General features: G+C 42.0%; 1 protein-coding gene across 2 annotated transcripts in view; it reads left to right on the top strand.

Moving 5' to 3' along the window:
• Positions 1-27247, top strand: part of ELP1 (elongator acetyltransferase complex subunit 1) — a 44575-nt gene extending 17328 nt beyond the window's left edge. The window contains exons 16-38 of one of the 2 annotated variants that reach the window (XR_014491267.1): positions 308-411; positions 2437-2490; positions 2590-2695; positions 3756-3871; positions 4916-4989; positions 5102-5180; positions 5690-5769; positions 6958-7095; positions 8285-8370; positions 10970-11118; positions 12455-12578; positions 13686-13783; positions 14384-14585; positions 16880-16941; positions 18292-18354; positions 18449-18509; positions 19118-19231; positions 20557-20668; positions 22577-22704; positions 24090-24244; positions 25377-25455; positions 26215-26970; positions 27085-27247. Coding sequence is in view for 1 of the 2 variants with exons in the window: in XM_083353091.1 (XP_083209217.1) it covers positions 308-411; positions 2437-2490; positions 2590-2695; positions 3756-3871; positions 4916-4989; positions 5102-5180; positions 5690-5769; positions 6958-7095; positions 8285-8370; positions 10970-11118; positions 12455-12578; positions 13686-13783; positions 14384-14585; positions 16880-16941; positions 18292-18354; positions 18449-18509; positions 19118-19231; positions 20557-20668; positions 22577-22704; positions 24090-24244; positions 25377-25455; positions 26215-26282 (2252 nt within the window). In the remaining variant the exon portion in view is untranslated. Of the gene's footprint in view, positions 1-307; positions 412-2436; positions 2491-2589; positions 2696-3755; positions 3872-4915; positions 4990-5101; positions 5181-5689; positions 5770-6957; positions 7096-8284; positions 8371-10969; positions 11119-12454; positions 12579-13685; positions 13784-14383; positions 14586-16879; positions 16942-18291; positions 18355-18448; positions 18510-19117; positions 19232-20556; positions 20669-22576; positions 22705-24089; positions 24245-25376; positions 25456-26214 lie in introns of both variants that reach the window. The other variant, XM_083353091.1, reaches the window with a different exon arrangement.
• Positions 27248-27469: the final 222 nt, after the last annotated feature.

Raw genomic sequence — 27469 nt, 5'->3', positions numbered from 1 at the left:
TCTCTCTGGAGATTTCAGAGCATGACAAAATGTTGGGCAGATTTGAAGTGAAGGGGGTTCCTAAAGCCCAACTATCCTACTATGTTTCTCTGGTCAGCTTCCCAAACATGTCAATTATGGCCATTCATAATCTATTTGCAAAGATTTGGGGGCAGCCCCTGTTGCTGTATAAGATGCCATCTTGGCTGAAACCAACACAATTTCCAGGATATGAAGCTAAATGAATTAAATTGCACTTACTAATATATATATATATCCCTGGGTTTCCCAAAGATTGATAATCAATCCTCTCTTGCTTATGCTCCAGGAGCTGAAAAGCCAGTTGCCATCCCCTGGATGAATAATAACAGTTCTGCTGTTCGGTTTCCATCCCCTTGTATGCAGACGGAACTAGCTGTAATTGATGGGGAAGTAAGTAAACAAGTATGGAACTTTTGGACTGTGCCAATAGTCCACCATGCATCTCCCCTGGGCGTCTCTTGCTTAAATAACTTTTGTCTGTTGCTGTTTTTCCTAATCCCATTTATATATTATGAGTAGTAAAGCGCAGAATTGCTCATGGCACGTAACATCTTAGGGTTAATATACTTTCAGCCATGTAGGAATGATCAATTGTGATAAATTGGCTTGCTAAACCATTGTTGTGCCATCATAGGAAGATCTTGTTTCCTGAAGTCTTTAACTGTGATTGATTGTGGAAAGACCAGGAAAAGAATGAGAAAGGGACTAGACAGAGGTAGCAGGCAAGTCATTTGGCAGCTTCTCTCATAAATGGCAACGTGATTTGATGGCAAGAAACCTGGGAAGAAATATTTCAAATCATTTAAAGATATGCCTGCTTAATTAACTTGTAACAAATGAGGGTGGGAAATTCCTCTTTAAATTTCCCCAAAGTTGTGCATTTACTTCAGACCGTCCTATGGAAATCTGTATAGTTCTTGCTTCCTTGATTTCGCCTGGCTGCTTGGAGCTTGACAGAGAAATTTGCATACTTGGTGCTCAAGTTCTCTGGGCTTCAGGAGATCTACTAAGTTTACGTATGTAGCAAACTGGAACTACCTCTGTTTCAAAAAATCCACATAGATGTTTGAACTCCGTAAATTTCCATGTGAATCAGAGCAGTCCTTTTTTGAAATAACGGAAAAGTTACATGAGGAACAAGAGATGGTTTTCAAGGCCCTACATGGCATGGGTCCGGAGTACCTCGGGGATCACCTGCTGCCAGTGTCAACTTCCCTCCGCCCTGTGCGTTCCCACAAAGAGGGCCTCCTCAGGGTGCCACCGGTCAGAGAATGTCGGCTGGTGGCCCCCAGGGGGAGGGCCTTCTCTGTGGGCGCCCCGACTTTATGGAATCAGCTGCCGGTTGAGCTCCGGATGGCACCTGACCTTAGCTCCTTCCGACGCGGTCTGAAGACCTACCTATTTGAACAAGCCGGCCTGGCCTGATGGGGGATGTGCTGGGGTTTTTATTGGGGATTTTTATATTATTTTACTGTTTTAGCTCGGGCTCTTATTTAATTCTTTTTTTTAATTTTTGTATTTTGTATTTTTATATGTGCCCTGTTCACCGCCCTGAGTCCTTCAGGAGAAGGGCGGTATACAAATATAATAAATGAAATGAAATGAAATGAGAGAAAGCCAAGGAAGCAGTTTGCCTTCTGGCTACGAGAAAATTGTAACAGGCAATAGGAAGGAGGTTGAACTACTTAATTTCCATTTTACTTGTGTTTTTGCTAGAGGAAAAAGTGATCCTGTAGCCCAGGGGTCTTCAAACTTGGCCCTTTTATGATTTGTGGACCTCAACTCCCAGAATTCCTCAGCCAGGCATGCTGGCTGAGGAATTCTGGGAGTTGAAGTCCACAAGTCATAAAAGGGCCAAGTTTGAAGACCCCTGCTGTAGCCTGTAAGAAGCTACACCAGTTAGGAGAGTGCTTTATGTCAATACTGTACCTTGAAAAGTCTAGAAAAGATAATTGAGCAGAGAGTGCAAGCGCTTAGAAAGGAGTAAAGGGATTACTTGAAGCCAGCGTGTTTGTTAAAAATAAGTTGTGTCAATGTAATAATATCGTGTTTTTGATTTAGTGACTAAATCACAAGCTAAGGCTGTAAATGTAGTGTTCTTAAACCTCAGTAAGTGGCTTGATAAAGTTGGCCCTAACACACATAATACTCCTTCCTACACTTCTTTTTCCCCACAACAAGACTTCTGTGAAGTAAGTCAGGCTGAAGGAGAAGAACTGGTCCAAAGTCACCCAGCTGGCTTTCATGCCTAAGGTGTGAAACTAGAATTCACAGTCTCCTGGTTTCTAGACCGGCACCTTAAGTATGACACCAAACTGGTAGTCAGCAAAATTAAGAGCATTGATATAATTCTGGGTTTTGGTTTTGCTTGTTCTGTTTTCTAACTCTGGTTTCCATTCTGCTTTTCTCTCTTAGGAAACCATATTTGGCTTAACTGACAGATGTCGGTTTTTTATTAATGATACTGAGGTACTGTTTGTTCTCATGGCTTTATGTCATCTGCTATGTCCGTAATCCTTTAATGTCCCCCCCCAATCAACTGGCAGTTTGATTCTCTGCTTTTTATAGGTTTCTTCAAATATTACGTCCTTTTCAATCAGTGATGAATTTCTCTTATTGACCACACATTCCCATACTTGTCAGTGCCTGCCTATAAGGAACACATCCCTGAAAGGTAAAATCACAATTTCTTATCTCTTGACCATGTGGACCCTTCTCCAACTGTGTTTGTTCAATTATGAAGAGCCATTGCTTGTGAGTTGTCCAAGATCCCGTTGGACTCCTGCATTTTTATGGTCATACACTTTTCCATGGGAGAGTAGCAAGGAAAGCTACTGAATGATGAACCTGGCCAGCCCCAAACTTTACAATCCCATTTTCAAAATGCCAGTTGAAATGTCGAAACTTTCTGCTGCATGCAGGTTGCAAAATATTGTCATGATGAGAATGAAGGTTATGGCGTTTCATCCTGGCCTTGCCTTCCTTTGTTGCATTTCCTGCGTACCCAGACATTTTAGCTTGTCTACACCCAAGAGAATGTAGAGATTGAAGGGATACAGAATGCATGTTATTGGGCAGGTGCATATAGCAAGGTGCCCAAATACAGCCACCTATTTCTTCGCACAGATTCGATGGATGGAGATATATACATTTACATATGAATAGGCCAGGTAAAACAGAGGAAGAAGGAGAGTGCTTTTATTGATTCAACAATGTCACTTTTTCAAAGATGATCAGGGTATTCTTTTTACCTATTAGACAATGGACCTTACTAAGATATAAGTTCTTAAGGGGAGATCTCAGTCCAGTTAAGGTTTTGGTCATGTTTGTGTCCAACTTCACCATAGGAAGGACATAATGTTTGAGTTCAGACCATACTGATTTAATTGAAAGTAGTGCCTTCATGACATTATAAGTGCTCTCTCTCTGGGAAACAAAGAAATATTGATGTTCACATCACTGAGTACCACTGCAATTGATCCTGAGGAGGTGGGGAAGGATTAACCTGAATAATTCTTAAATATATCTTCCTAGTTAACAGTTCCATGGTGAAACTTTACTTCTCAAGATCAGACACGGGGACTTTCTAGTCATATTCCAAATTACTACATAGGATTTTTACTGCCGCCTTTAATGATTTCCTACTTTAGTTTTGAGTGCATTTCTATCCTATTCATAAAAGCTAATAGAGCTTTGTAATTGGGCTTTTCTGTTACTCACTGTGGCACCTTCAGCTTTGCAAACAGGTCTGGGCAGCACTTCCCTCCCGAATAGCGAGACTCTGCGGAAGATTGAAAGAGGATCCCGGATAGTCACAGTTGTGCAACAACACACAAAGCTGATATTACAGGTTAGTGCTTGTTCTTTGTACACACACCAAAAATGAATGTACAGAGGAAAAGACTAAATTTATTTAGTCCTTTATTTTTCAATTAAAACTAAATTGAAATCTCCTGTCAGCCATCTGGCTGTTGTTGCAGTATACCTTTTAGGCAGCAGCCTTGTCTATACTATAAAATATCTGCTCGAAAGGAAAAACAGTAGGTTGGACGGAATAAAGAAGAGCATTAATTCAAGCATAGGGCATCAGCCTATTTATAGTCCAATGTACTACAATCTTATAATGTGTGATTTTCCTGCTCATGTGAATTGGCCTAGATCAGACATGTCAAACACAAGGCCTGGGGGCTGGATCCGGCCCACGAAGTGGTTTCATGTGGCCCGCGAAGCCATCCTGGAAACAGTGAGGGAACGGCCCCCACTGCCTTGGCCCTGGCCCAGAGACCCTCCTTCTGCCAGAGACCCTCAGATCTGTCCCACTCCTGCCCAGGCCCCCATAGGCACCCTTGATGCGAATGATGTAGAGCTGGCCACGCCCACCCAGTAGGCCATATGCACTCTAGCCACGCCCACCCAGTAGGCCACGCCCACCCACGTCACACCCACCCGGCCCCCTGAGGGCAACCGCAATGCTGATGCGGCCCTCAATGAAATTGAGTTTGACACCCCTGGCCTAGATAGACGGAGGTCTATTTCATCTCCTATTAGGGGCAGCTTTATTTTATAAGATACATGTGTTCCTAAAGGGGGAGCAAAAAGACTACGGTTGTATCAGCAAACAGACATGCAAGACATGCAGAATGGCCTGAAGTTCACTAAATGCTCAGCTAAAAGTATTTTCATTGATTTATTTGGCATATAATCATCGTTTTCATTATCATGTTCAACAGGACTAGTAGATTTTATGAGTTCCACTCCAAACCGCTATTGAACTGGAACCTTGATGCTCCTTGTACTTGACTTGATGTCAAGTGGCTACAGATCAGCAAGAGCTCTTGGGGGGGGGGGGGGTCCTCCCCTGCTTCATAGTGAATTTATGCTGGTATCTCTACAGGTGCCAAGAGGAAACCTGGAAACTATTCATCATCGAGCCCTTGTTCTAGCTCAGGTTCGCAAATGGCTGGATCGGTGAGTTGAGCTGACTGAACTCCTCTCAGTGTTGGCCTCAGAGAGGCTGTGTAACCTGATGTTTCTGCAGTCACGTCGGAACTGATAAACTCTGTTCTGCCTCTCCTGCTAGCCTCCAGTTTAAAGAAGCGTTTGAATGTATGAGGAAGCTACGAGTCAATCTCAACCTGTTCTATGACCACAATCCAAAGGCAAGTAGAAGCTTTTTGCTTAGTTGGCATCTTCTGAAGGGATGGCAAATAGACCGGAAAGGGATTCCTGTGAACTCAAATGATGGTCTTTCAGGATGAGGACAGGGAGATGGCACCTCTGTTTCTGCCACCACTTGTTCTTTAAGAGTCATCAATAAATTCACCAAACTCATAAGGGGGTTAATGGCATGGAGGGTGGTTGATATATCTATTTATATGATCAGGAATAGCTCTGAAGCAAGATGTAGACTTGATTAGATCCTAAGACATTCCCGTTTTTTAAATCAAAGTTCGTGGATTGGGAAATCTTGCTGTATCACAACACAATATAATTATTTTCCAATATGTAGAGTGGTTGCATGGGAAAAATGATTTTTTCCCATCAGAACTTGGTGAGCAACGAAAGACGCTTCATTGTGGTATTTGAAGTACTTTTTCCATTTTAAATAGATGCGTGTACAGTATATGGCAGTTTAATGAATATTTAATGATATTTGCTTTCTTTTCAGGTCTTCTTAGCTCATGTTGAAACATTTATAAAACAAATTGATTCTGTAAATTACATCAATCTGTTCCTCACGGAACTGAAGTGAGTATTGGTTTGCTTAATAATAAAGATTGGCTTTTAATACAGAGCGTTAATGGTATCATTCAAATCCTTGAGGAGGATTTGAAAGGGGTTAGGAATACTTCCTTCCAGTTAGTCATCTTTCTCTTTTGAAATTTGCTCCCTTTGGTGCCAGAAAAAGAAATGGTACTATAAATGATTTTTCCATCACCATCAAAACTACTCTGTGTCTTTAAAAAGAGACATCTTGGCTTTTTTAAATGCACGAATATGCAAGACACAATTAGATTCCATCCAACTCCAGCAAATATTTAATATGCTGAGTAAGATTGGCATAAGTTAAAACAATATGAAGCAAAAGAAGAAGAAAATAATCTGGATTATCCATAGGAATTGAGGCAAAATTCCCCTGTTGACATGCCATTCATCTATGCTGGATTAAAAATCTAGCATTGCTGCCTCCCCAGCCAATGATCACGTTAAGAGTTATGATCCAGTGTATCGAGAGGGACTTGGGTTGAATGCAAGGCTAGAGAAGAAATGGGACTATTTTGGTTGAAACTTGATAAGCTCACATATTGTTTGGGAAAGATGGGGAAGTTATCAAAGTAAATGTTAAGAGAGAATTCTGTTTCTATAACATTTAAATATATTTCATTTCTGAACCAAGATTTTGCAATCTGCCCAAATTCCGCAAATTCACTTACTTTTCTCATAACTTTTGTGATTTCTTCTGTGATGCTCTTACTTGAATAGAAGTAAAACTTCTAGGAAGGAACTGAAAGATGATATGAGTGAGGCTGAAATTCTTTTCTCTGTCTGTTGGCTTGGCTTGTGAGATATTTGTAGGCTTGGTTGCACATTTTCAAGAAAACTATGGATGTTCTAAGGCAACGGAAGGCAACCTTGGCTCTTTTATGACTCATGGACTTCAACTCCCAAAATTTCTGAGTCAGCCAATTCTGGGAGTTGAAGTCCACGAGTCATACAAAAGCCAAGGTTGCCTACCCCTGTTCTAAGGGATAGGAATTGTATTAATAAAAGCTGAGTTTTGTGACCAAACACTTTGTTTCTTATTTTTGAGGAACCATAGCATATAGTTGGCTCTACGAAATATTTTTAGTTAATATTATTGCCCGACACCATTACACTGTGTTTACATACGTTTGCTTTGTAAATATAGCAAGATCATTTTTTCCCCTTTCCTAGAGAAGAAGATTTCACAAAAACAATGTACCCCCCTCCAGATCCCATTGGTGTCAACGAATTGCACTGTTCCAATAATAAAAAGATTAATCTCATCTGTGATGCCATGAGACAAGCAATGGAGAACATCGATGCAACTAAGTAAGGGACATAAATTTACAAAACATCTACAGATACAAAGGCAGTATCAGTACGCTGTCACATTGGTAACAAAGCCCAGGATGCAGCCCCATATTTAGGAAAAGTCTTAGTGATGGTCCCCCTTCAGAAAGCAGCTCAAGTGCAAGAGTTAGGAAAAGGGAAGACATATCTCACTTTCCTCACTCTTGACAGGTGAGGTTCACCAATTGAAAAAGAGAGAATGGTACTTCTGACTTCAAAAGTAGGAAGCGTATCGTCTCTCTCTTCTGTCTATCAAGACGTGCTGCATTCATATATGCTATTGTGCCAGACTTTTAAAATAGTTCTCCAGTCTTTCAACACATAGATAATAGATAATTAATTCAACCACATTTTCAACTGGGAAATTGTGGGCAGTTTCAATCGAGCCAAATTCAAAACTGCTAAGAAACTCCTGGAAATTTGGAACTCTAACAGTCAGCCACCAACAGATATATAGAGATAAACCCTGTCTACATACTCTTAAAAGATGTAACCAAAACTCAAGGAAGACAGCCCAGAGCACCTCATCCCTAGCAGTCAACATTCAAATAAGCAGGAAACAGCGAGAGATAAAGAAAAGACAGTACTAGTCAATGAACCCTTAAGGGAAAAAATGATACCCCAGGGCAAACTCCTATTACATACACAGGCAGCAAACACCCCTCTTCCATACATTGATGATGTTACCTAGCTTAGTGATTAAATGTGGACAGCATAAGTGTCTAAGCTTTTGGCTTGCCTGGGCCGCACTGAGTGAAGAGGAATTGTCTTGGGTCGCATACAAAATATGTAATACAATTAATGAATATAAATAACAAACTTGCTTTAAAAGTTTACAATCCTGTGGGGCCCAAGTTACTGGCTGTCTAGGGTCGCACACATTGATGCAAAGCCGATGCCTGTTCAGAATGGAAAGTAGGTTTGGAAAAAGAAAACTAAGCCTTTCTTCCAGGTTAACAGCTCAATGATGTTCCTGCAAAATTCAGTTTATTTTATTGGTCTCTAATCAAATAGCCATTTTTAAACATTTCTGGACTGACTTGCAATAGAATTCAGTAGCAATCCTACGTCAGTCAGAATTGTCATGAGAGAATTTTTAAAAAAAGTAAATCCCAAACCCTCAAGTTCCCCATTTTTAACTCTTCCTTTTTCTTCCTGGACTCTTTAGGTACTGCTTAGCCATTCTGACTTCTCATGTCAAAAAGAGTCCTCCAGAACTGGAAACAGCCCTGCATAGAATTCGTCAGCTTCAAGGTGCAGTATTAGATTGTTTAGTTGAACAGAACTCTTATGACTACTTAAATCATAATTCAAATAATCCAGTGTGCAGCTAGAGCATACCTTCTCCCCAATTTCAACTTTGTTGTATGTGAGTAAGTAAACATCAGGAAATGGAGTTTCAAATGACAGCCAAATTAATATTGTAATTTATTCTACTCAAGCAAGGCAGATTAATAAGCCAGTGTGTACACACACACACACACACACACACACACACACACACACAATATACAGTGTGTAGCTTTATGGCATTTCTATTTTATTCTTTGAACTCTGGTTTACCAACATTATCAAATTACTGAGTGACATAAATCTATATTGCACAGAGAATAAAGATGAACGAAGGCAATTTGGAAATAAACCACTGTTTGGTTATCAATGACAGATACTCACATATACAGAAATTTTATTATACACATTAGAAAACTACAACATTACATTACTTTTTGACATAATCGCCATTCAAATTGAGGCACTTGTCATAATGTCTTACAAGGTTTCAAATTCTTTAGTAATAGTCGCTCGGCACCAAATCTGGGCTATGGGGTGGTAGTGATCAAAAACATCCCAACGGAACTGCTTCAGAAGTTCTTGGGTGCATCTAGCAGTCTACGGGCGAGCATTATTGTGAACCAACACCACACCAGAAGTGGTACCATAGAAAATCCTGCCAGAGGTGAAGATGCCAAAAGACTACTGCAAGTGAAGTTTATTTATTTATTTGTTTGTTTGTTTTATATACCGCCCTTCTCCCTGAGGACTCAGGGCGGTGTACAGAGCAATAAAGTGGGAATACAATAAAGTAACAGAGTGAAAAAATTGTAAACCCCAAATCCATCAGGCCAGGCCGGCTTGTTGGAACAGATAAGTTTTTAGGTCACGTCGGAAGGAGCGAAGGTCGGGGGCCATCCGGATTTCGGCTGGCAAGCGGTTCCACAGGAAGTTCATGGAGTGTTGGTTCGACCATCAATTCAGAAGTCTCTGAAACATTACAAAAACTCAAGACGAGCCATCCATAACAAGCATCGGGGCATGCTGACTTCTGGTGTGGTGTTAGTTCACGATAATGCACACCGCTAGACGCACCCGAGTACTTTTGAAACAGTTCCATTGGGATGTTTTTGATCACTCCCCCTATAGCCCAGATTTGGCACTGAGCGACTACTACTAAAGAATTTCAAACTTTATAAAACATTATGACAAGTTCCTCAATTTGAATGGCAATTATGTCAAAAAGTAATGTAATGTTGTAGTTTTTTAATGTGTATAATAAAAGTTCTGTATCTGCGAGTGCCTGTCATTGATAACCAAACGGAGGTTTATTTTTGAATTGCCCCTGTATGTATCTATGTATGTATACTTGCCTGTTAGCCAAGTAAAGAGCAAATTGCCCTCTCATGCACCTCCTTATACATATTGCTGTTGTGGATCTGCTCACTGAAAAGGTGAACATCATTTCAAAGGCCAGTGTGGCCATTCAGATTTTTGACACAAGGCAACATCATCAAACTAAAGCAACAGAGCTTAGACCAGTTTCCCACTACTGAGTTAGAATGTCTTCATAGCATCATCAAGCCATCATTGAAATGATTTAGTACCTTTGCTGTGACTTTGGCACAAGACTGTTCAGCAATTCTGGAAGATGCTAAAGTGGAGATGACCTTATTTTTCTTTGGTTCATTCAATGCCCAGTCACTCAAATCAAGGTACCGATGAAGTCCAGAGTATCTCCTAGAATGCTGTTTTTATTGTAGAGTAGAAATTGAAACTAAGTTTTCACTTCCTTCCCCACAAGATATCTGCCAAGTTAAAGGCATTCCCTACAAACCCTATATGGAAGAGGGTAGGAAAAAACAGCAGGAATTGGTAACTTTGGGATATCTGAGGGAACACCTGCTGCCGGCATCAAGTTCCCTTTGTCCTGTGCGCTCCCACAGGGAGGGCCTTCTCAGGGTGCTGCCAGCAAAGGATTGCCGGCGGGCAACGCCCAGGGGGAGGGCCTTCTCTGTGGGCGCGCCTGCCCTATGGAACCAGTTACCCGTAGAGCTTAGGACTGCCCCTGATTTTCGTTCGTTCCGCCGGGACCTGAAGACCTGGCTCTTTGAGCTTTCCGGCCAGGACTGAGGATTTTTTAATTTTTTAACTTATTGTAATTGGGTTTTTAATCAGAGTTATAGGGGTTTTAGATTTTAATTAAGGATAATTTAATCTATTTTAATTGTTATTAATTTTTGTATTGTGATGTTGTTTTAATTGCCTTGTGAACCGCCCTGGGTCCTGCGGGAGAAGGGCGGTATATAAGTTTAATAAATAATAATAAAATAATAATAACTGGCAGTTCTGATTCAAGGATGTAATCACTACAAAAGGAGAAAGCGCTTCTGTATATTTATCGGAGAAGTAACCTCTGCATTGCCTATTAGCAAAAATAACACTCTTTTTGCCCAAAATTAGGGTTTGCTCTGTTTTTTCTGGATAAGGTTCTGCCTTTTCAGCATTGAATTCTTGAAGACTGAACCCATATGGTACGTGGAAACAATGCCTGGCTTTTAATTAAAATTAATCTTAACAGGACAGACTTCAGAAACAATTGGATCTGTCAGTGTAGAAGAAGCATTGAAATACCTGCTGTATCTGGTGGATGTCAGTGAATTGTATGATTATTCACTGGGGACATATGACTTCGATTTAGTCATCATGGTTGCTGAAAAGTCTCAGAAGGTAGGATTGGATCTTCTTCTGATTCCATAGATCTTGATCTAGCTACGTTATGAGAAAAATTGTGAAAGGCATTCAAGAACCTGCCACCCTCACCACTCAGTCTCTTCAGCATTTGTAAAATAACAAAAACTCGTACATTAAGCGCAAGTCTTAAAAATTACCTGTTTTTCAGTATTGTTTGTTCTGTCGCTCAGCCACATTATTCCATTTCATTGGCTACTTGGCTGTTTAATTAGATTGTCAACAATGGCTCATTCTTCTGGCTGAATGTGCGTATGAGAGAAAAAGGAGAGAGAGAGAGAGGTGGGGGGAGGGAGAGAGGGAGAGAAAGCACATTTATGGTTTCCATAATATCAAAAGGACCAGTGTGGTGTCATCAAGAAACCATGTGTGATTTCATAGCTAATAGAACAGACATGTCAAACACAAGGCCCGGGGGCCAGATCCGGCCCGCGAAGTGGTTTCATGTGGCCCGTGAAGCCATCCTGGAAACAGTGAGGGAACGGCCCCCACTCCCTTAGCCCTGGCCCAGAGACCCTCAGATCTGTCCCACTCCTGCCCAGGCCCCCATAGGTACCCTTGATGCGAACGATGTAGAGCTGGTCACGCCCACCCAGTAGGCCATACGCACTCTAGCCACGCCCACCCAGTAGGCCACGCCCACCCTGGCCACACCCACCCGGCCCCGTGAGGTCAACCACAATGCCGATGCGGCCCTCAATGAAATTGAGTTTGACACCCCTGTAATAGAATAAAGTACGTGTAGTCCTCGACTTACAATGGTTCATTTGATGACCGTTCAGCATTACAACAGCACTGAAAAAAGTGACATGACTGTTTTTCAGTTAGGACCTTTCCAGCCTCCCCGTGATCACGTGACCAAAATTCAGATGCTTGGCAACTGGTTCATCCCAGGGTCATGTGATCCCCTTTTGCAACCTTCTGACAGGCAAAGTAAATGGGGGAGCCAGATTCACCTAACAACAGGTTTACTAACTTTTTAACTGCAGTGACTCACTTATCAACCGAGGGAAGAAAGATCATAAAATGGGGGCAAAGTTCACTTAAAGGTCTCGCTTAACAACAGAAATGTTGGGCTCACTTGTGGTCGTAAGGGAGGGCTACCTGTGTCCATGAGCAAAATGAAGAACAAGGGAAATGGTTCAGAAAACAATATCAAATGTGTTTGTAACAAGTAGCAAGAAATTAGTTTGGTGGCCCCCTCTTCACGCAAAGATAAGCATGCTATTTCAATGTTGTTGTTTTTTAAATTACTCTGGCAATTCAGGCCTGATATCAGTAACTTTTATTTATTTATTTATTTATTTATTTGCAGGATCCTAAGGAATATCTTCCATTTTTAAACAAACTTAAGCAAATGGAAATCAATTATCAGCGATACTCAATAGACAAATATTTGAAGCGATATCTGAAGGCTCTCTACCACCTTAGTAAATGTGGTAGGTACATTGGACATGTGACACCCCCCCCCTGGCCAGACAGAAAGTCATGAATAAGCAACACCGTTTTTTAAAGCATTATAATACTGCTTGGAAATGACTGAAAATGCTGGTGGTCAACCTTTTTTGAAAACGTGATAGGGAAGTCACCGAGGAAAGCCTCTAAACCCATGGAAGAGCACTTATGCTGCCCATCATGGTTTAGGGAAGGTTTTGAATCAGCTCACTGGAAACTGTGAGGAGAGAAGTAGTAAAGAGGGAGGAGATCTTTTCAGGCCAATAGGTATGCTTGGAATATGGAGGATGGATCCCTCTAGGGCAGACATGTCAAACACATGGCCCGGGGGCCGGATCCGGCCCGCGAAGTGGTTTCATGCGGCCCGCGAAGCCATCCTGGAAACAGTGAGGGAATGACCCCCACTGCCTTGGCTCTGGCCCTGAGACCCTCCTTCTGCCAGAGACCCTCAGATCTCTCCCACTCCTGCCCAGGCCCCCATAGGCACCCTTGATGCAAACGATGTAGAGCTGGCCACACCCACCCAGTAGGCCATACACACTTTAGCCACGTCCACCCAGTAGGCCACGCCCACCCAGGCCACACCCACCCGGCCCCCTGAGGGCAACTGCAATGCTGATGCGGCCCTCAGTGAAATTGAGTTTGACACCCCTGCTCTAGGGGACTCGTACATTAAAAAATGGTTGCCGGGGAGATGTAGAACATAAAACCCCATGAATTACAAGATGAGTCTGCTCTCCCAGTTGCTTCTAGCTTCTTTGTTTAAAAGATCTGGGGTGGTTGTTGTTGTTTTTTTAATGGATAAGTGGTTGCCAAGGGAGATGCAAGCAAGTAAATTGAGCCTTCGAAATCACAGATCTGATATATTTGTACTATGCAGTCATCCAGATTTGAAAAAAAGAAAAAAAAAGTTTTGAAGTATGACATGATTTGGAGTGCAAACTGTTGAAACTGTTTCCTGGATTTGGGCAACCTAACAAGCTGCAGTTTAAAATAAAATGTCATCGCAGTGAATCCAAACTGGGTCCCACAGACCTATGCAAAGCTTCGCCTCTTCAGTGTCTGAAGAAAATATCTCTTGTTTTTCTCAGGCTCAGAACATTTTCCAGAGTTCCTAAATTTGGTGGTTGACCAGAATTTGTATAATGAAGCCCTCAAGCTCTATTTGCCAGACACACAAGAATACAAGGTACACAAATAGTTTTCCATCCGTCTTTATTTGTGGTCCTTTACTGATGAGAGCAGGCAGCTGCACTCGAGTCATAAAGTACACACTGCACACTGGCAGAGATCATTCTGTGAATATTTCCTTCGTTTATCAAACGCAGAGTACTTTAGCTAGAGGTTCCTCTTACATAAAGTTTGGTTTGTGACTTCGGGTTCACGTAAGCTTTTAAATGTGATCTATTGTCTTTTGAATTAGAGAAGACATCTGATCTGCAAAAGGGTTGTGTGGAACCTGGTTCCCTTAGAAATCTGCCAGGGATTCCTCATTAAAAGGTTTTGTGAAGCAAAATGAATCCTCTGATAGTTTTTCCATGCGTGGTGTTGCATCAGTCTTTCCCCGAATGTGCAACGGAAGGACTAGCAAAATGCAAAAATATTTGCTCTGGTTTCAGATGCTTCCCAATCTCGCCTACACATAGGGTAGATAGCCTGTGCAACTCCTTTGGCAGATGAGTAACGGAATGCTCACTTTACAATTCCACTAGAAAAACAGCCGAGAACAATCAGCTCTTTGATCTGAGGCAAAGCCCGGGACCATTTCCCTGTAACTATTATTTTGCAGACCATCAGCTATGCCTATGGAGAATATTTAATCCAGAAGCATCTCGCTGGACAAGCTGGGCTGATCTTCTTCCGATGTGGTGCCTTTGAGAAAGCTCTGGATGCTTTTTTGATCAGTGGCAACTGGCAGCAAGCCCTCTGTGCAGCTGCCGAACTTTGTTACACTGAAGACAAGCTGGCCAGCCTGGCAAGGAGTATAGCAGGTGAGCATCCATGCTATCCTAAACCTCTGTCTCCTATCCAAATTTGGCGTCCCCATGTTTTTATTTGTATTATCTTTTTACAATTCATTTTCCTTTCCGAAAGCATAAAGGTGGTGCTTAAAAAGGCTGTTCGTGCTTAATAGATAGTACAATTGACACGCACGGCACTTGGCAGAATCACTTAAGAACCAGAGCAAGAAAAAAAGGGGAATGTACTCTGAGGAACTCTGGGGAATTGGGGAGGCATGGAAAACGAAGATAAACATCTGCAGACAGACGAACCCACTGCTAAACTTGCAATTCGTTCCACGAAGTTAATTTTGCTTGTATATTGATCAACACATAAAAACTCATTCAAACTGTGACATAGCCAAAGGCATCTTACCTGTCATGTCTTATTTATTTATTCACAGATTTATATGGTTGCCCATAGGTTTATATATGACTCAGTATATGACTCAGGGCAGCTAACAGTGCTAAAAATGATAAAACAAAAACAAAAATATACAACCCGTAGCAGACAAGGAGTTAACAAAAAACAAAACAAAAAAACCATAATTGCAGTGAAAACAACCAGGAGACAGGATTCATTACACACCCAGGGCCCCAGGCTTGACCACAGAGCCAGGTTTTCTTGTGCAAGGCCTACAGGGGTGGCCCAGTCTGATCTCCAAAGGGATGGTATTCCAGCGAGCGGATGCCAAGGCAGAAAAGCTTATTCTCCTGGGGCATGATAACTGGCATTCCTCGCCCTCTCTCTCCTGACCAGATAGGACAGGTAGAAACAGCCAGAGAGAGCTGGTCCCATAAGTAACCCGGTTTCGAGCCGTGAAGGGCTTTAAAGGTGATTACTAGGACCTTAAGGGACGCGGTGGCTCAGTGGGTTAGGACACTGAGCTTGTCGATCAGAAAGTCAGCAGTTTGGCGGGTCGAATCCCGAGTGCCGTGTAACAGAGTGAGCGCCTGTTACTCGTCCCAGCTCCTGCCAACCTAGCAGTTCTAAAGCATGTAAAAATGCAAGTAGAAAAATAGGGACCACTACGGTGGGAAGGTAACAGCGCTCCGTGCGCCTTTGGTGTCTAGTCATGCCGGCCACATGACCACGGAGACGTCCTCGGACAAGCGCTGGCTCTTCGGCTTTGAAACGGAGATGAGCACCGGCCCCTAGAGTTGGAAACGACTAGCACGCATGTGCGGGGGAACCTTTACCTTTACCTTACTAGGACCTTGAGTTGCACCTGGAAGCATACCAGTGGCCATGCAACCCACACAACAACGGTGTCACATGCTAAAATACAAGACCCACTAACTGCCTGTGTCACTATACAGGTAGCTCTCGACTTACAGCAGTTCTTTCAGTGACCGTTTGAAGTTACGATGCCACTGAAAAAAGTGACTTAGGGCCATTTTTCACACTTAACGACCATTGTAGCCTCCCCACAATCATGTGATTTACTTTTGGACGCTTGACAACTGGTTCGTGTTTATGACAGTTGCAGTATCCCGGAGTCATGCTTGCAGCCTTCTGACGCGCCAAGTCAATGGGGAAGCCAGGTTCACTTAGCAGCCATGTTGCTAACTTAACAACTGCAGTGATTCACTTAACCAATGTGGCAAGAAAAGTCCTACACTGGGATAAAACTCACTTAACAAATTTCTCACTTAGTAATATAAATTTCGGGCTCAATTGTGGTCGTACGTTGAGAACCCCCTGTACCTGCTGAAGTTTCTGAATGCATTTCCGTGGCAGCCCTAGGTAGAGTTTGTGGCTGCAGTCCAATCTGGAGATCACTCGGGTATGAGTAACCTCGAGGAAAGCCTCCCAGTGTGTCCACGGGAGCCCATTAATCTCCACCTATGACTGAAAGCTTGGAAATTGTAGCAGAAAACTACTTTCATTTGGTCCTTCCCAAACAGCAACCTTGCCCGACTTCTGAAGATGTTTTTTTAGCACTAGCCAAGTATGGTATGGGGCTCAGGTGTTGAGAAAGAAGATGCACGCTCTCTTCAGCTGATGTAAGCCACCATCTCTAAGCCTTAGCAACTCTTTGAACCAGCTCTCTCCCTGGGACTGCATAGCCGAGGTAGAGTGGTACCCTTTCGTGTACCTATTGCCAAAGTGTAAGAATAGGGGTGAGTGACTGAGGAGCTACATTTGGTTCGGAGGCTTGTGAAACTTTTACCAACTTGAAATACTGTTGAAGCACCACATCTTTGCTTCTATTTTAGGAGAGGAGAAAAACAGCCTTTTAAAAATCTTGCGTTCTCTCTCCTGAATACTTTCCTTCTTTTAGGGAGACTTACTGAAAAGAGAAAATACGTCGATGCAGCAGTTCTTCTGGAACAATATGCCAAGGTATAGTTCCTATTTTACTCTCTATCATTAGTTCTGTTTCTGATCCACTTTTTTATCTGGGGTTTTCCATCCATGCGTGTGTGTGTGTGTGTGTATGTGTGTGTGTGTGTATATATATATCCAATGATGCCAGAATGATGACATCACCACCCAAGTGCTGTCATTCTGTACTTGTGGCCCAACATTTGACACAGCCATATCAATCATAGTATTTGCATCTGTGACACTATTTCTACAGTCCTGTTTTTGTGTCATTATTTCCAGAATCCCATTTTCCCTTTTTATCTTTAGCCTGGATTTGAAAATAGAAAGTGAACAATGAGCAGCAGTGGGTTCCTTCTTCCCCCAACAATTAGCTAAAAATCAAAAACCTGCAGCTCTGTCTTCTGTTTGTAAACCCCATGATTTGTCCACCATGTCTCTGGACAAGTTCCCTATTGTGCAGGACCCCCATGTCCTCATCTAGCTACAGCCAAATGTACACACTTCACTGTGTTGAACCCTGTTGCTTAATGGCACCAAATTTATTATGAAAACCTCTTCGTCCATGCCACATCTGTTTATGTGACAAAGCTATCAGTCTTTCATCCCTTCCCAACTGACAGTATAAGTATTGCTAAAGTATTGCTAGTTGCTATCCTAAAGATTTAACCCACCTAATAAAATTAGCTCGATATCTCAAAAGTCCTGTGAAGGATACCAGATAAGGGAAAAACAAGAGCTGGTTCAGGCATGTATGGCTAGAAATAGATTTAATTAGAGACATACCTCATCTAATGCTCTTGAATAGCACTATGGCTGAGTTGACGTGGAAAGATAGACGCATTTGGAACATGAAGTTATATCTGCTCTAGTTCTTCACGGATGCAGAATATTACCTGCAATGTAGTGATAACACTACAAGAGAAAATCACAAAAGTACGAAGAACACCAAATAGAAATAGAATGACTGTGGCAAAAGAAATCAAAGATAATACCAATATCACCTTGGGTACAGTGCAGGAGCCCTCTCCCTATAGAATAGATACTCAAATGTGGAAACTCAGTATCACATACACTTGATTAGCATTGACTCTACCATCCCGACACAGTTCATATGGCTTACATGAAGTCGTCAGGCTCAAGTGCACTTACTTCGAACACGTCCCATTTCATGAATGTTGATGTATATATATATGAACCTGCTCTTAAACCTATGAATACTACGAGGTCAAGCAGAGTACTGACTGTGTATTAGGAATACTACAGAATACTATTTTGTTTCTTTTATGCTAGCAGGATTCAAGAGAGAGAAATATTTGATTAGTTGTTAGCAAAATGGCCATAAATATTTGATTTACCTTCTTCCAGGACTATGAAGAGGCCATCCTGCTTCTTTTAGAAGGAACTGCCTGGGATGAAGCCTTGAGAATAGTAAGATTCCTGAAGCTGTTGAATTCTTTCCATTATCTATTGGAAAGTGTTGTGTTTTGTCAAGAGAGGTTTATTGTTTTCTTTTCCATTTCAGATTTACAAATATAATAGGACTGACATTCTAGAGACCAACTTCAGGCCATCTTTGTTGGAAGGTAAGTCCACCCTGACTTCCTGACAGCTGGTACGTGCTTGCAGGTATGAGTTTAATGAGATTCAAATTAGGTGAAGGGGGAAAAAGCGTGTTGGTCTGAGATAAGGAGCCTTGGTGGAGCAGTGGGCTAATGCCTCCTTAAGTAACACCAGCTGCCTGAAATTAGTGCAGGTTCGCATCCCACCAGGCTCAAGGTTGACTCAGCCTTCCATCCTTCCGAGGTAGGTAAAATGAGGACCCAGATTGTTGGGGGCAATTAAGCTGACTTTGTAATAATGCCGCTTGGGGTGGGGGCGAAAGCCCTAATAAGCAGGCATATACATAGAATGAAGGCTATTGCTAAGCACATTGGTTTGTGCTTTAAATTGTAAGCCGCCCTGAGTCTTCGGAGAAGGGTGGGATATAAATGGGATTAAAATAAAAATAAAAATAAATAAATAAAATAAGGACATATAAAGGGATATTGTGCAATTTTGTCTCTGGGCACAAAGAACATCTAATCTTGATCTTGATTTTTTTTTCATTGTTCACTGCCAAATCAAATTTTTTAAATGTGTCTGCTTCAGCTGCAGGTGTATAATTTTCCTTTTACTGTGATCACCTCTCTAGCTCAAAAAAATCATTTGGTGTTCTTGGAAACACAGAAAGCAGAATTTTCTCGCCATCGCAAGCGCCTTTCTGTAGTTCGAGAGCTTAAGCAGCAAGCCCAAAATGAGCTTCTAGGTAATGTATTTCAGTGGAATTGTGTTTTGTGACACTAATTCATAGAAAGCTCCTTGTTAGTGCCTTGAGATAAGAGCAGGAACTTCAGAGACTACTTCAACAAAATAATGGTTTCTACTAGTTATGAAGTGCTACACAAGTGAGAATGTGGGGAGGCTGGGGAAACAATGGTAAGACCACTGATTTAAACATTCAGGAGATGGCGGTGAATCAGTTGGCAACTGATTAGCCTTGGTGGAGCAGTGGGCTAATGCCTCCTTAAGTAACACCAGCTGCCTGCAATTAGTGCAGGTTCGCATCCCACCAGGCTCAAGGTTGACTCATCCTTCCATCCTTCCGAGTTAGATAAAATGAGGACTCAGATTGTTGGGGGCAATAAGCTGACTTTGTAATAATGCCACTTGGGGTGTGTGTGAAAGCCCTAATAAGCAGGCATATACATAGAATGAAGGCTACTGCTAAGCTTGTAAGCCGCCCTGAGTCTTCGGAGAAGGGCGGGATATAAATGGAATTAAAATAAATAAAAATAAAAATAAAAAATCTCAAACAATGGCAGTTTAGCCTAGATCAGTGATGGCGAACCTTTTAGAGACCGAGTGCCCAAAGTGCAACCCAAAACCCACCTACGTATCATTGGGTGCCGGGTGGGCATGACTGCAGTGGTAACGGCAGACTGGGTGGGACTAAAAAGTTCAATCAATCGATTCCAACTTTGCGAGATCTTTTTTTTCCCCCGCGAGAAGTTAAAATTGATTGATTGTTCCTTTTTTTTTTTGTTTGCACACGGTGGCAGAGGCCTAAAGGGAAAAGGTATTATAAAACCCAGCTGAAGGCCTAGGACAGGGGCGACGGCACGCGTGCCCACAGAGAGGGCTCTGCATGCCAACTGTGGCACTCGTGCCATAGGTTCGCCACCATGGGCCTAGATGGAAACAAATTGAGGAAGAAGTGTTTTAAATCACTCAAATCACTCAGCAAAGTATTTGAACTAAGTTGTCAGGAATATCTGCCATACATCCAGAGGAATAAGATGCTGGACTAGATAGAACTCATTCATTCATTCATTCATCTTATTAACTAAGAGATCAGACTGCATTTCTGAACATTCCACGTCAGGGATCACTTCACATCAGGGGCCATAGGTCTACTCTTACCTTTTTCCTTGGTTTTACCTTCCTTGGATGCACCTGAATCATTGCAGAATGTTTCTAAAACAGTCAAAAAAGTGCTATTGAAATGAAGTAGTGAGAGGGGAGTTTATTTAGCAGATAAGATGTGCATGTTTTCCCCCCTCTTTTATTGATCAAAATAACTAATTTTTGCAGATCACGAAGCGTCAAATTGTCCTGAATCGGATCTCTTTTCTGATACCAGCAGTTTGGTGACAGCCAGTGACACAAGTTCCAAGTATACTCACAGTAATTCAAGAATATCTGCGTATGTTACTTTGCCTTATCTCAGCTTTGGTGTACAACAGTTTCACTGCCATTCGTGTCCCAAGTGGAAAATTTTGGAATTTCATTGGTCCCCAGATTTAAAGACTGCCTTTCTTAGATCTGCCTTTCCTACCTGGACTCCACTGGGAGATTGATAACCAAACAGGCTGAAAAGCAACTTCTCTTGGCCCCTAAGAGGTCTGCAACATTAATCATTAACATTAAACATTTTCGCCTGTAAGAAAAATAATTTTAGAATTTTGAGTTTGTAAGAGTTGGAGAGAGAAAAATTCACCTTTTAAAAGTAATCTCCTTTAGGAATTCAGTATAATCTATTATAAAGGTTGGCCATATATGATGAGGCGTTGAAGTGTAGGGCTAATGACATGCTTCCAGTTCTCAGATCATGGGTGTACAGAGAGATAACGAAGACATAGGGATAAAAATAATTCCTTTGTTGATTCTGTTGGCATTAATTGGAACCAGAGATTACATTTCCCCAAAAGACAAGGACATAAAAATGCTTCAGTCTCTGGCAGTAATCACAGTTAATAGTGAAAAAAGAAGGAAAATGGATAAATTTCATTCCAAACTTTACACTCAGAGCTGATTGTTCTTGACATTGTAAACAAGGCTCTTTGAATGAGGTGATTCATATAGATGAGAATGTGAGCAGGCATTCCTTCAGTTCATTAAAGTACCGTATTTTCCAGCGTATAAGACGACTGGGCATATAAGACGACCCCCCAACTTTTGAGATGATTTTCAAGATTTTTTGTCTTATACGCCGGAAAATCAGCGAGCCCGGGAAGGCACGCCCTCCCCTCTCACTGTGGAGGAAGCAGGGCAGGCTGGCGTCTGGCGGGAGCTGGCAGGGCAGTCCTGCGCGCGCGCGCTCCCCGGCTCCTAAGGAGTCCTCGGGGAGCCATGGCAGGCGCCTCATGCTCTTCCCTCTTGAAGCAGCATCGGCGGAGCCGTCCGGCGTCGGGCGGGAGCCGGCAGGGCAGTCCTGTGCAGGACTGCCCTGCCGGCTCCCGCCAGACGCCAGCCTGCCCTGCTTCCTACACAGTGAGAGGGGAGGGCGTGCCTTCCCGGGCTCACTGACTTGCAGCCAAGCCGGAGCCGAAAGGGGCTTTTCCTTCCACCCACCCTTTGGAATAGATGCAAGAGCTCCCGGGGTCTGGCGTTTGCAAGGGGGAGGGGAAGGGGCTGAGAGGCTCTTGGGGGTGGGAAGGGAGAGTCACGTTGGAGGGGGGACTGGACTAAGGAGGCTTGAAGTTGCTTTGCAAGAACGGGGGCGCTCAATTGATTTATGTACTATTTTCCGGCGTATAAGGTGACAGGGCGTATAAGACGACCCCCCAACTTTTGAGATGATTTTTATGGGTTAAAAAGTCGTCTTATACGCCGGAAAATACGATAGCTATTTTTTTGAATGTTTTGCTTATCTGCACAGTGTAAATCTGCTTCTTTGTGACTACATATGTATTCAGTTTGAAACTCCTTTATTTTCCCCTTTATAAAAATCCAGATGCACATAGAAAACTTGCTGCACATAGAAAACAAGCATACTAGGAGAAAAGGTTTTCTCCTTCTCTTGATGTGCAACTTTTCCATTTTCAGGAAAGGAAAGGGTTTGCATTTGGAGGGAGCAGAGCTAGCTTAAGGCGGTCATCTTGTCCTATAAATTCCATCTGCAGTCTGAAGTTACACAAACCAGGCTTACCATTTTAGGATGAGACTTCCATCACCCAATGTAACCCGTGTGCAAGTGCAAAAATACTTACCAGATCAAATGTTTATAAGCTGTCCTCCCCCCCCCCCCCCACCAATCTCTTTAGCCTGTCTCTACATTTCTCCACTACTACCTGGTCAGCTCATTTTGCAGATGCTGTTTGTTCTCTTGTAGACGTTCCTCAAAGAACCGTCGCAAGGCAGAACGCAAGAAACACAGTCTGAAGGAAGGAAGTCCCTTAGAAGATGTTGCACTTTTGGAGGCTTTAGGGGAAATCGTTCGAAATATTGACAATTTGAAAGGTTAGTTGCAAAGGCTGGTTCTTCAGATTTTGGACCTGGCTCAGAAAAACGGCCCTAAAGTAGATCAGGCAAAGAACTGATGGAGATGTCCAAAATCAGGGCCTCATGGTCATGTCTAGAGAGATTCCAAACGTTGATCTTTACCAGTCTTGGAGTAATAGGGAGTTGCATAAAAGCCTGCCTTCCTTATCGGATGAGCCTAATTACCAAATCCACACATCCAAACCAAGTTTGTAGATGGGATAACAATTTGTGAATACTTAACTGTTCATGCTAATTTATTTACTTATTTGTTTATTAGACTTTTATACCACCTTATTACTTTATAAGTAACTCAAGGTGGTGAACATACCTACTATTCTTTCTTCCTCCTATGTTCCCCACAACAACCCAGATGGCTTTCACGCTTAAGTTGGGACTAGAATGTACAGTCTCCTATCAATTCTTCACCGTTGCTCCAAACTGGCTCTTATTTTCTTCTCCCTTTTAGAATCTTCTGATATGATAGTAGTCTTAAATAAATCAGATTAATCTTTTAAAAATGGCTGCAAATGAGCTAGTTTTTTAAAAAAAAACAAAAACAAAAAAACAGTGCTGAGGAGATAAAACACAGTGATCGTTCTCACTGTCTTGTCTTTTATTGCACTTTGGTTCTCTTTTACTTGTCCTCGTTCCTAAATATAATCAGGCCTGTAATCACTACTTTGATAGCAGAATAGCATTAAGAGAAATGGTGCACAGGGGTGCGTTGGCTTAGCAGTTAAAGACACTGAGCTTGTCAGCTGGAAAAGTTGACAGCCTGTTTTTCAAGACCTGAACGCTGCACAACAGGGTGAGTTCCCATTCATTGTCCCAGCTCCTGCCCACCTAGCAATTCAAAAGCAACTAAATGCGAGTAGATAAATAGATACCACTTGGGTTGGAAGGTAACAGCATTCCATGCGCCTTTGGCATATAGACATGCTGGCCACATGGCCATGGACAATGTCTTCAGATAATGCTGGAGATGAGCGCCATGCTCATATATAGTTTGCTTTCCATTCATCTCAAGAACTCTGGAACCATTGGATAGAATGCTGGAACTTTCTAACTTATTAGCCCTGTCAGCCAATAGTGTTATTTTTAGAATGTAGGACATTTCTAAATACGCTTTCCAGAATGTCCCTAGAGGAATGAAGCCCTACAGCAATCTCCAGGGCTGCTGCTCTGAAATCTGTGAGTTTGACCTGATAGATGCAGCTTACGCCTATATCTCTGAAAAGGGGGGGGGGTGTCATTATTTTCAACCTAGAGGGCATGGAAGAAAGGTTGATCTTCTCTGTGTGCCCTTTTTTAAAATGTATTTTAAACTTACTAGAGTGAGATCTTTTTTTTCTCTCCCCAAGGTGAGATACACAGCATTTTAAGGCACCTAGTCCTGTATAGCTATGATGAGCAAGCCCAGGAATTGCAACAGGCCTTTGAAGATACCCTTCACTCGACGGAGAGCTCCCTGCTTGAAATCTGGAGCCCAGACTTGCAGCATATCCCAGCCAACCCAGTAAGACATTAATTCCAGTGTGTGCCCCCTTGAACTGGCACGCTGTCTTACACTTGTTTCATTTTGAAAAAAGCATTTCTTAAGGAGATCACTTTATTTGAAGAAAAATCAGTTGCAGCGAAGGTATTCACAAAGGAGTATGTCCATGAGGGGGGGGAGGGAAGGTCAGGAGGAGGCAAACGACAAAAAACAGCCTCAAGTTGCCCGCTTTATTCTTGATACGCACTGTGATGTTGCATGCATGTACAAGATGGGAAGAGCATAGGATGCAACTGCATGCCTCTACTTTGGCCTGGGGAAGATATGGTAGGGGTTTAGGTTCTCACTCTGATTGCATTTTATTTTTTAAAAAATCACAGCTGTACCTGATAATGAGTTGTTGGTGGGAGTTAAATTTATTAAGGATAAGACCCAGCTATCAATAATGTGCCATACAGCGTAGTATATAGCAATTTTATTTAGCTAATTTCTTTTAAGAGAATGCCATTTCACAGGTTTGTGTCAAGAAATCTGTTACTGCCAGGAAGATGATGTATATATGAGGGCAGATAGTCCTTGAACTATGACCATTTGTTCAGCAACCGTTCAAAAATGTGATGGTGCTGAACAAATGATGCTTGAAGTTCTGCCTGTCCCAGCATCTCTATGTCATATGATCACAGTCTGGGCACTTGGCACACCCCTCATCCACGTATGCCACACCTCTTGCACTTCCCTTGAACTCTTGTGCACCCTCATTGATCTTCCCCTACACCCTCTCGCTTCTTCCCCCACTCCCCACCCCCGACCTGGGACTTACAACTTCCTGTCAGCTTCCCCACTGACTTTGGTTGTGGAAAGTCAACAGGAAGTTAGTTGCCTCACCTAACAACAATGGGATTTAATTAATGACAGCTCCTGGGACACGGTTTTTTGTTAATAACGCAGTCACATTATATGACTATCACTTTAAGCGTGGTCCCAATTGCCGTCATGAATCAAGGACTACTTGTAAATTCAAAGCAGGTGCAAGCGTGGGTTGGGGAAAAAAATCAGGTTATAATTCTCCTGTTTGTTCCATAGGGTAAATAAGGATTTTCTGGTATTGTTATTCTAAATAAATCAACATGTTACTAATTCCTTGCAATTTTAGATCCTGGGTCCCAATTCAACTGCTAATAGCATAAGTGCTGCCTATACGCAACAGAAAGTGATGGCTCCTATAGTACACGGTAAGACAGATCATGTCGTTTACAAATTAATTACAATTTAAGAGTGTGTTTGTGTGTATACGTGCGCACGTGTGTTTTGCACGGAACCTTGTTACTGTCCTAATAGTATATTAATGTACCATGAAAAAAAGTTGATTTTGCCCATTTACAATGTGAAATGGAATAGCAAACCAAATTTATTTAAATTATTTATTGAATTTTCTATTTCACAGCAGTGACTGAGCAGCATACAAATGAAATATTCTCATCAGCTCTTCAAATACTGCTCACTTGTGGGCTGATCGTTCTGGCTTTTTGTAATTCTCAACTGTCAAAAGCTGATCAAAAAATAAAACTTTTCCCCCAGTTGCAAGAAAGATTACTTCATGCAGTGTGGAGGGAGATTGTGAAATTTAGAAATTGAGCAAACCCCTTCCTTGCTTACTTATGCGCCTCGGCCAGGGTCTAACATAGGAGTTTTGAACCCAGTCCCTAGGTGTAGTTACCATGAAGCATGCCATTTAGGAAAGCTCAGAATTGAGCTTGCGGTTTTAGGTAGCAAAGGAATAAAATTTTAGCTTATTCTTCAGTGATTTCAAGTAGCAGACAAAGCATAGGACTATTTTCACAGTGGTACATTTCTTTTTATCTCATTTGTGAGGTTTTGTTAATTATTTTTGTCAGAATGTTTACATAGGTTTTCTGTAATATCTGTTACTTTTGCTTGTTTGTTTGCTTATCTTATTTGTAGGATTATCTCTTGCTTTTTCTTTCTCTCAGATCCAGAGATCTTTATTGCTCCCAAACTCAACAAAAACACTCAGTGGAAGCTTACTCTTCTCCAATAAACTCAGTTCCACAGCTATTGTCGGGATGAAGATCTCTGTACAGGTAGTCCTCGCTTACCAACAATTGGGACCAGGAACTCCATCACTAAGAGATGCAGTCACAGGGTGTGATGTCAGTTGACCATGCCAACTTACAACAGCAGTTCCAACGGTCCCAGTTGCCATCCATTAGGTGAATCCTGCATTGTCACAGCATCCTGTGGTCATGTTATCACTATTCGTAACCTCCTGCATTGACTTTGCTGGCAGAGAATGTTGCAAATTCTGTAGGACCCTGCAACGTCATAACTGCGAGTTGGTTGCTAAGCACCCAAATTGTAATCATGTGACCACAAGGATGCTGTGATGACCATAACCATGAGGACTAGTCATAAGTCCTCGTTCAGCACCGCTAAACAAGTGGTTATTGAGTGAGGGCTACCTGCATTTAAGTACTGTTTCTCATCATGTATCCTTTAAGTGAAGGATGAATTGGCTTACAAAGCAACGCAAATTCACCTTGCCCCTATGTATGTCTGATCATGGACTTCCTCCCACTTTTTTTCTCCCAACATAGTCTTTATAACCAGATAGCAACCACTCAGCTTCTAGTATTGTAAATTATTTTTAATATGTTGCTTTGAATTCTCTAAACTCTTTTTTGCAGTTTAATATCTGATCTTTGGAAATTTTAAAGCAGGGCTATCAGGCGTGAGCTTAGATGGACTCCAGAAGATGGTAGAGGACAGGAAGGCCTGGAGGAACATTGTCCATAGGGTCGCGATGGGTCGGACACGACTTCGCAACTAACAACAACAATCAGTAGCACTTTAATTTTTTAGGTTTTTTTTTAAAGATATACAACTCACTATAAGATTTTTATTAATATATTACACCCTGTTGTGACAAATTGAATATTGATGGAACATTCTTTTTCTGAGAACAAAGGAGAAAGACAGGGGTTAATAAAGTTTTGTTGTAACTTTTTTCTTTGAATCTCTCACCTTTGATTTTCTACATAGTGAGACTCTCATAAAATATTGGAACATTTACTGAGTACACGGTCCTTTTCTGGAAATAGTTTCCAGTGACTGAATCAGATATATGAGCATTCATGTTTGTGTGGGAATAATAATGAATGCCTATTTGTATTTTTAATAAAGGGTGCGTATTACAAATATTGTGGATTGCAATTTCATAACTTTGTG

This window comes from Vipera ursinii, assembly GCF_947247035.1.
Source record: "Vipera ursinii genome assembly, chromosome: 2".
Classification (NCBI taxonomy): Eukaryota; Metazoa; Chordata; class Lepidosauria; order Squamata; family Viperidae; genus Vipera; species Vipera ursinii.
This window is presented reverse-complemented; position numbering and strand designations above follow the sequence as displayed.